Below are 9,372 nucleotides of genomic sequence, written 5' to 3' on the forward strand. Positions count from 1 at the left end.
GTATATGAATTTATTATATGTTCACCATTGATCTATAAAACTCAAATATAATACCCATTCTCTTAATTACATTTTTTTTTTTTTTTTTTTTTTTTTTTCTTCTCCTGGGTTCTTAACACATTCGCAGTCATATTAATAATTCCAATTACCGAACTGCACAACCAAATTAACATCAGCCCGCGACACCAAAACTGAGGGAGCGAGACAAGAACTTTATTAATAATTACAGGCGTAAAATAGGAAAATCATTGGTTAAAATATTTATTCGAAAATAAATATCAACCATTAATTTGAATAATAATATTACACTAAGCATTTTTTTGCTTCCCCATTAAGGGCTACATTATTGCCTCTTATTAGATGGTAGAAACATTAAACTTGCTGTGAGACTGCACTCAAATGGGTTTCATCAATCTTTGCGGATGCATGGGTCAAATATATATTATATAGAGAAGAAGCCTCATAATATCCAACCCTTATTAAAAAAAATCTCAACTCGTCTCACGTGGATTGAGACCCTGTGAGACGGTCTCACACAAGTGATTACAATGACTGGATAAGTTGGTGCCAACCGCTAACAATCATTTCCACCAATCACAATCTCATCTCATCATTAACATCATTCTGTCACACGCGCATTGGTGCAATGACCAGATACGTCATCGCCATTCAATCGGTCAACACATAATCAAAATAATCAATCAAGCACCACAAAGACGCACATGTATTACACATAAATTACTAGAACGGATAACTAACGCACCGAACGAAACTCATACACGACAAACGGGGAGTACAACCGAACATGAGGAAACATCAAACGGCGATAAAAACATCACGACACACATACATTCAGCGGTAGGTGCGGGTGGAGGGCACCACCAGCACCCGCTCGCGGCACTTCTAATTATTAGTGCCGGTGGCGGGGGCGAAGACCGGCCGCGGCCCTGCCCGCTGGAACAGTAGTCGCCGAAAGCGGTAGCGTGCGCAGGTGCGATCACCCCCCCTATTCCCCCACTGTACACAGACAACTTTTCGCGGTTTCGGATCACTCGTGGAACCGAACCATTCCAGCACACATTCAAACACGATAACGACAACGCGCACGGACCTCAATTACGGAATTAAACCAAAGAATCAAACCAATACATATTCTAACACGATGCCTTACACATGCCAAGACTCCACATTAATCTATAGCATTCAGGAACAATCCGAACCACAAGAATACCAAGAAATCTATATGCAAGGTCTAAACAACAAGTCCTAGGCTAAAGACTCAAACACCGATCAGTGCATTAAATCCCACCCAAATAAACCAAGAACATCATAATACGAAATCCACGATATAAACATAAGGCTCTAGACATAATCAAAATACAAGATCATTCATATAATCAGTCATCATATCAAGAACATCAAGATTACCACATAAACACAATATAAACCCTAGGCAAAGCTCTATCAAAACTTAAACACAGAATCATATATCAAAGGAGCCAATGAATAAGATTTAGCAAGGAAAATAGGTTTTGTCGAGATATGGGTTACCTCTTAGCCTCAATAAATCCTTCCTTGGCTATTAAGGTTCTTCTCTAAGATATCCTCCGGTTGATCTCCCTAGGCTTGGTGGTGGGGGAATCTCCCGGGGACTAATTTCGTGTAGTACAACTATGGGTGGTAAGGGTTCTAATTGCTTTCTAATCCCCTATTTATAGAGTTAGGAATCCTAATCAAAGTCTGAATAGTAAAGACCTACATTCTATTCCTAACAGGTATATAAGTCTAAGATTCCTAATTAGAATCTGAGTAGTAAAGGCCTACTATCTTTATTCCTAATAGGTCTAGGATTCCTAATTAGAATCTGAATATTGGAAGGTCCACTCTGTAAAACCCCCCAAAACATGCTAAATAAAAGATCTTAACACATGCAGATATCACAACAAAACATTAGCACAGTGGAAGATAAAAAGGTGACTGGATAAAACAAATCCAAAACGGGTGTTATGCCACGTTTACCAACAATGGTAAATGCTATGGCGGTCAAATCTGCATTGTGTTCACAACTATCCCAAAGTCATAAGTCTATCACTACATCAGCTCACAGGCCACAAAACAAGGAAAAGGCACTAAACTACCGGCCACTAGACATCGCGCTCGTCTAGACATCACCTGAAAGAAACACAAAGATAAACATGGGACGACGCCCGGTGAACGATAATGTTGGTAACCCACCAATACCTGTTAGTAACATACATAGATAGGATATATACAAAGCCATTTTCGAAAACGGAATACGTATATATAAGTGTAAAACCAAGAGTAAACACCAACTCAAGACTCATCGCTCTTCAAGGATAACACGGGAACACATCCCAAGACCACAAAGGACAACATCAACAACTGAAGGATAAAGACACGACAAATGCAACACATGCCTAGCAACACATGCCTTTGTGACTACACACGTCACAAGAGAAAACACATAACCACGGCTACATAAGCCCTCGTGACATCACACATCACGACCCCAGGACCCCTGTACACCAAGTCCAACCTTATTCCCCCCGGGAACCGTCGTTCCCCTCCAACAGACCTCCAACAAAGCCACCGATTTCATAGTACACAAGGTACCGTACACACACCACGGCGACACACGCCTTCCCAAGAAATACGTGAACCTGACACATAGGTCACAACTCCCATATTCACGTCACGGCCACCACGAGGACCGCTGCAATACCTTGGTGACTAGTGTCCCATACCACTAATCGTGCAATCCAAGTAAAGCCACTCACACATCACACCTCAACAGGAATCAATCAACGGATCACAACGAAGGTATGAAACACACTCAATCAAGGAATGATCACAGCCCAACAACAACAACAATGAATAAGACTAGTTATCATCAACCAAACGGAAGGTACAAACCACACACACGCTAGCATTTAGATACCAAAACTAGCATGCTTATCAACGGGGAAACCAAAGATAGTTCCGAGGAACACACAAGGCACGTTACGGTCCCAACGAAACACAATGTTGAACACTTAGCACGATTCAAGACACCAAAGTCCTACATGGATACCTACCATATAGTTCTAGACATACGAAACATCAAGGAGACACTCAAATAGTTCCACGAAAGAATATCGGGAAGTCAAAAGACCAAATACCGAGTCAAAAGAATCAACGGGGAACAAATCCCCAACAACACCACAATACGTAACCGCGGGTAGGCCCACGGTTAGGTCCCCTTACCCGCGGTTCCGCCCGCGGGTACAGGTCTCCCAAACCATGTACCCGCGGGTGGCGGCGGGTGGGCCTCCTACCCGCCGTTCCGCTCGCGGGTTACAACCTGTACCACTTCAATACACTTCACGAAATTTCAACTCCAAACTAAAATTCAAGTCCAAGACATGCCAAATCTCACCAAATACAACTAAGTGACTTGAATCAAAGGAAATGCCAAGCAATGGCACAGAAAGAACCTAAACACAAGCTCTAGATATGCATTTTCACAATACAAATGCATAAAACACTCACATTTCATAGCAAAACACATGTAGAATCCAAGGAATCACATATAGGTAAGCAAAATAGGTTTTAGTAGAGCATGGGTTACCTCTTGTAGACCAAAAGGCTTCACTTACACCTTAACAAGCTCCCCTCAAGGCTTACTTTCCAAACCCACTTCAAGAACAAACCAAAAGATCATAAAGATCCTACTTTTAAGAAAAAGACATCTAAGATGGAACCAAAAACACAAGATGGACCTAGATCTTACCCTCCTAGATGCCCAAATAGGTGAAAGGTTGAATCTTGGAAGCAAATCTTGGAATCTTGGCAAGGTCTCAACTTAGCTTGGAGAAAAAGCTACTCACCTTTCTAGAGAGAAGGTAGAGCTAATATTTTAGAAAGTGTAAGGGATGAGATGAAGATGTCTTCTAGGTTAGGTTACAATACTAACACTTGGTGAAAGGTCAAGAATACCCTTACTAACATTTAGAAAGTGTAAGGAACAAGGGAACTCTCTTCAAAGCTCAAGGTACAACATGACTTTGAAGTTGACTAGTCAAATACTAGTCCTCAAGTATTAAAAATCAGGATTTTAGGAATCAATTCCTCAATTGAGATAGGATTAATTACTCAATTAATCCATAGATTGAATGTGGATTTTTGGGGTGTCACATCCTCTCCCCCCTTCAAAGAAGCTTCGTCCTCGAAGCTTGGGTACGACGAATTAGAAACAAACGGTGGTAGGAAACAACATTGTGACAAGAGATTCAAGAACGAATTCTTTTGGTCAAAACTCAAAAGATTTCACAAGAATGTCCAACAAGAAAGATGGCATATCAAATCAAGAATTGTCAAGAGTTTAACAAAGGAGTAAATTGAGCATCACAAACTCTAGTCTTAACACCAACATCAACTTTTAGCCAAGCACTAAGAACAAAACAACCAAACCGTAACACCACTACTACTACGAAGCTAACTAAGCCACAAGACTACAAGCAAAGCAAGCATAAAAGCAACAACAAGCAACTAAACAACGGCAACAACGGCCAAAGAAAAGCAACCACAAGGAAGAAGGCGAACAAAGAAACCACCACTACTAGAAAGACTCGCTCTCTGACTCCTCGGACTCTTCCTCGTCTTCTCCTCTAAGACTCGAGCTGGCTTCGATCTGGTCTAACTGGTGGTGCACAGCGACGAACTGCGTCTTCACGTACTCAAAGCCCTCCTCGATCATGGCGGTTCTGCTGACGAAGCAAGGCAACAACACGCTCGTCGTGCGACGTGGGGTCGTGCTCCCTCTTGGTGTGGGCTTTTCTTCTTCGTCGGTTCTCCTCACTCTCCGAGTCACTTTCTTCAGCTTCTACGGCTTCTGGCGCCCCACCTCAACCTCATGATCGGTTTCATCTTCGGCTTCCTCGACAACTCCCAAGCTCTGAACAGCGAGGCTCAACTTCCCGGCATGGATGCCAAGCTCAGCTGTCAACTCGGCCCTTTATTCGGGTGCTTTCCTTGACACTTCCTCAAGCGTGATGTACTCACCATCATCCATCTGAAACAGGTTACAACTCCGAAGGTTGGTGGCATCCAACACTAGCTTTCCCACAGCCTTAGGAAGGCAACCATCCACACTGACACCTTTTCCTGACCAAGATCCAACTCAACACCATCCCGTATGGTAAGCTCTTCCGATTGTGATCCCGGCAAAACACCATGTGTTGCAACATCAAAGAAGGCAAGTTGAACTTAACCATGTTCTTTCAGATAAAAAGCAAAAGTGCACTCCAACTTACCCAACAACTTGCTCTTGTTATTGTTCGGTAACAAATAGTCCGACACCAAAATGACCAAGATCCTTTGCTCCGCAGTCAACCACTTCTTCTCCGGCCTAGAGGCTTGAGTGAAACCACTCATACGGCCAAACAAGTAGCTCAAGTAGTCACGGTACCCCATGGTATCCATACTAATCCAAGAATGACCACTGTACTGAGCCACTCAGGTAGCAGACAAACTCAAAAGCTGAGCCAGCCTCTTTTCAGAAAGCACAACCTTCACACCTCTCACTTTAGAAGTGATCTCAAGCTTATCACCCTCCTTTGTCACAATCATGTGACGATAAAACTCTTTAACCAAACTCGGGTAAGTCTCGGCCCTTATGGCGAGAAACCCATCCAACAAGCCCTGGAATCTAAGCATATCCAACAAGGAACTAGAAAAAGATTCCGGATCAAAAACTTTACCTTCAAGAACAAGGTAGTGAGTATTCACCTATTCCGCTTTTCTAGCCAAGCTTGATCTTCTAGGCATGGTAGGAGATGACCCAAAGCTCAACAAAAAGGTGCCCACAACTCCTTCTTCTTCCTCCACACTCACGCTGCCTCTCTCTCTCTCTCTCTCTCGAGCTCTCTCTCTCTCTCGCGGTTGCTCTCGGCGACGCAACGCACAACAGGTCGGCGGCGGTTCCGGCGAACGGCGAGGCGGTGGTGGGGCGACGGGTTGGTGGTGGTGGAGCTACCGGTTGGGGATGGGGTTTAGGGGTGCTCACGGGTAGAGAAGAGAAAAAGAAGAGAAAGGGAATTTTAGGGATTTGGGAGAAATTGGGGAAAAAGATGATTTAATTTGGGGATTTTGGGTAAAGTGGGAATTGATGGTTTAGATGGAATTAAAATTGGGTAAGTTCTAAGGAAGACAATTAGCTCAAGTGGTTTAGAGGTTGGGTTGACAAAGAATAGTCTCGAGTTTGAAACTCAACGGTTACAATTAAGCATTAGGCTTGACTTTTAAGATGCACAAGAATGAATTTTGGCAAGAATTTTGCTACTTCCAATTTCGAAGAATACTTGGAAAATTTAGGAGGTTCACAAGGAATTGTTGTAAGAACAACCAAGTGTAAGGATTGTAGAATTGGTCCAAGAACAAAACATCTCAAAGATAGATAACAAACTTCACAACTAGACTTGTGTACCAACTAAAGGAGTCACTTAGCAAGAAGAGTTTTATTACCAAGGAAAAGCATGCCAAGGATTGCCAAGCAAAAGGCAACTACGAAACACAAGATAACACTCAAGACAACAAAGAATTATTACCAAGGAAAAGCATGCCAAGGATTGCCAAGCAAAAGGCAACTACGAAACACAAGATAACACTCAAGACAACAAAGAACACGATGATCGTGGGGAAACAATGATAGGCTAAAAGAAAGGGTTACCTGCCAACTCTTCATCCATCAAGCCCTCCGACTCAGCCTGCGAACGTGCCATCACGAAGACCCTTCCAGCTGGTCTAGCTCTAACTGTTCCACGGCCCGAACCAACTCTCGATGCTCCTCCGGCTCCCGGGGGTGGTGGCAACGTTCTCTGACCGGCTGGCTGGGGCACTCCGCGACTTTGTGACCTCGATCTCCACATCGAAAACACTTGAGCGCATAGCCATTACAACTTTGACCCACATGCATCCTCCCACAACGCTGACAAAGGGATGCCTTGGCTTGGTTCCCGTGCTCTGTTCTGTTATGTCCTTGAGATGAAGATGACACCTGCTTGGCCGGGAAACTCGGTCTCGGCTTCTTGAAGGTAGAAGAACCTCCGCCCTCAGTCCTCTTCCTAGCTTGCTCGTACGATCCTCTCTGAAGCTGCTGCACGCGAAATAGATCGGCGGCACACACGTAAGCGTCCTTAAGAGAACTTGGCCTACTCACAGTCAAAGCTTTTCGCGCCTCATAGTTTAGACCGGCCACGAATTTCTTGACTTTAGCGAGTTCTGTCGGCACAAGTATCCTCGCAAAATGTGCCAACTCCAAGAACCTCTTGTGGTATTCAACCACAGACATGGAGCCTTGCTGCAGGTGGATGAACTCCTCATACATGGCAGCGCGCACATGTGCTGGGTAGAACCTCTTGCGCATTCTGCCCTTGAGCACGGTCCAGTCGAACTCTGGTTCTTCAAGAAGAGCCGGGCCTTCGTGAACCCACTACAAATCCGCTTCTTGGCAAAAGTAAAACGTTGCCAACTCCACTCTCCTCTCTTCGGGGCAGCCTACAACGGTGAAGATCTTGTCAAACACCCGTAGCCACTCTTCTAAGACTACCGGGTCTTCCTCGCCAGCAAAGGTTGGCGGCCGATGTCCCGACACTAAACGTCCTACATCACGGTGCCCAGCAGGGGGAGGAGGTGGCACAGCGTGATTGTTGTTCAACAAAGCTTCACTGAGCGTCTGCATGGTCTGAGTTAGCTGGTGAAGATTCTGAGCGAGCTACTCGTTGGTCGGGGTCTCCGGGGTGCGTGCTCGAGGACGAGGAGGCATCGCAACTTCTACAACAACAGCACGGTTACGAAAAGATAGCAAACAAACAAAGATCAGAAAGCAACACACAGCTCACCACGCAACCTAGAGTCCTAAGCCTAACACTTAGCTTCTTAAGGTCGCTTAGAGGTCTCAAACCACACTTAACCACTTAGAAAGTCTAGACTTAACTCTTCCTAGGCTCAAACCTAGGCTCTGATACCAACTGTAACACCCCCCAAAACATGCTAAATAAAAGATCTTAACACAATGCAGATATCACAACAAAACATTAGCACAACGGAAGATAAAAAGGTGGCTGGATAAAACAAATCCAAAACGGGGTGTTATGCCACATTTATCAACAATCGTAAACGCTACAGCGGTCAAATCTGCATTGTGTACACAACTATCCCAAAGTCATAAGTCTATCACTACATCGGCTCACAGGCCACAAAACAAGGAAAAGACACTAAACTACCGGCCACTAGACATCACGCTCGTCTAGACATCACCTGAAAGAACACAAAGATAAACATGGGACGACGCCCGGTCAGCGATAATGCTGGTAACCCACCAATACCTGTTAAGTAACATACATAGATAGGATATATACAAAGCCATTTTCAAAATGGAATACGTATATATAAGTGTAAAGCCAAGAGTAAACACCAACTCAAGACTCATCGCTCTTCAAGGATAACACGGGAACACATCCCAAGACCACAAAGGATAACATCAACAACTGAAGGATAAAGACACGACAAATGGCAACACATGCCTAGGCAACACATGCCTTTGTGACTACACACGTCACAAGAGAAAACACATAACCACGGCTACACAAGCCCTCGTGACATCACACATCACGAGTTTATATGCCTTCCTTATGCCCTGTTCCAACCTTATGGCTACCCCCAACCTTATATCTAGTTCCTACCTTTACCTCCAGGACCCCTGTACACCAAGTCCAACCTTATTCCCCCGGGAACCGTCATTCCCCCTCCAACAGACCTCCAACAAAGCCACCGATTTCATAGTACACAAGGTACCGTACACACACACGGCGACACACGCCTTCCCAAGAAATACGTGAACCTGACACACAGGTCACAACTCCATATTCACGTCACGGCCACCACGAGGACCGCTGCAATACCTTGGTGACTAGTGTCCCATACCACTAATCGTGCAATCCAGGTAAAGCCACTCACACATCACACCTCAACAGGAATCAATCAACGGATCACAACGAAGGTATGAAACACACTCAATCACGGAATGGGTCACAACCTAACAACAACAACGATGAATAACGCAAGTTATCATCAACCAAACGGAAGGTACAAACCACACACACGCTAGCATTTAGATACCAAACTAGCATGCTTATCAACGGGGAAACCAAAGATAGTTCCAAGGAACACACAAGGCACTTCACGGTCCAACGAAACACAATGTTGAACACTTAGCACGATTCAAGACACCAAAGTCCTACATGGATACCTACCATATAGTTCTAGATATACGAAACATCAAGGAGACACTCAAATAGTTCCACGAAAGAATAT

At 44.4% G+C, this 9,372-nt stretch overlaps 1 protein-coding gene across 1 annotated transcript; it reads right to left on the reverse strand.

The window, feature by feature from the left end:
- Positions 1 to 6,778: 6,778 nt before the first annotated feature.
- On the reverse strand, positions 6,779 to 7,423 carry LOC109171711. The gene has a single exon (XM_019320767.1). It carries the CDS (start codon positions 7,421 to 7,423, stop codon positions 6,779 to 6,781), a length of 645 nt encoding a protein of 214 aa, XP_019176312.1.
- Positions 7,424 to 9,372: the final 1,949 nt, after the last annotated feature.

The sequence above is a fragment of the Ipomoea nil genome, unplaced genomic scaffold, assembly GCF_001879475.1.
Source record: "Ipomoea nil cultivar Tokyo-kokei standard unplaced genomic scaffold, Asagao_1.1 scaffold0348, whole genome shotgun sequence".
NCBI lineage: Eukaryota > Viridiplantae > Streptophyta > Magnoliopsida > Solanales > Convolvulaceae > Ipomoea > Ipomoea nil.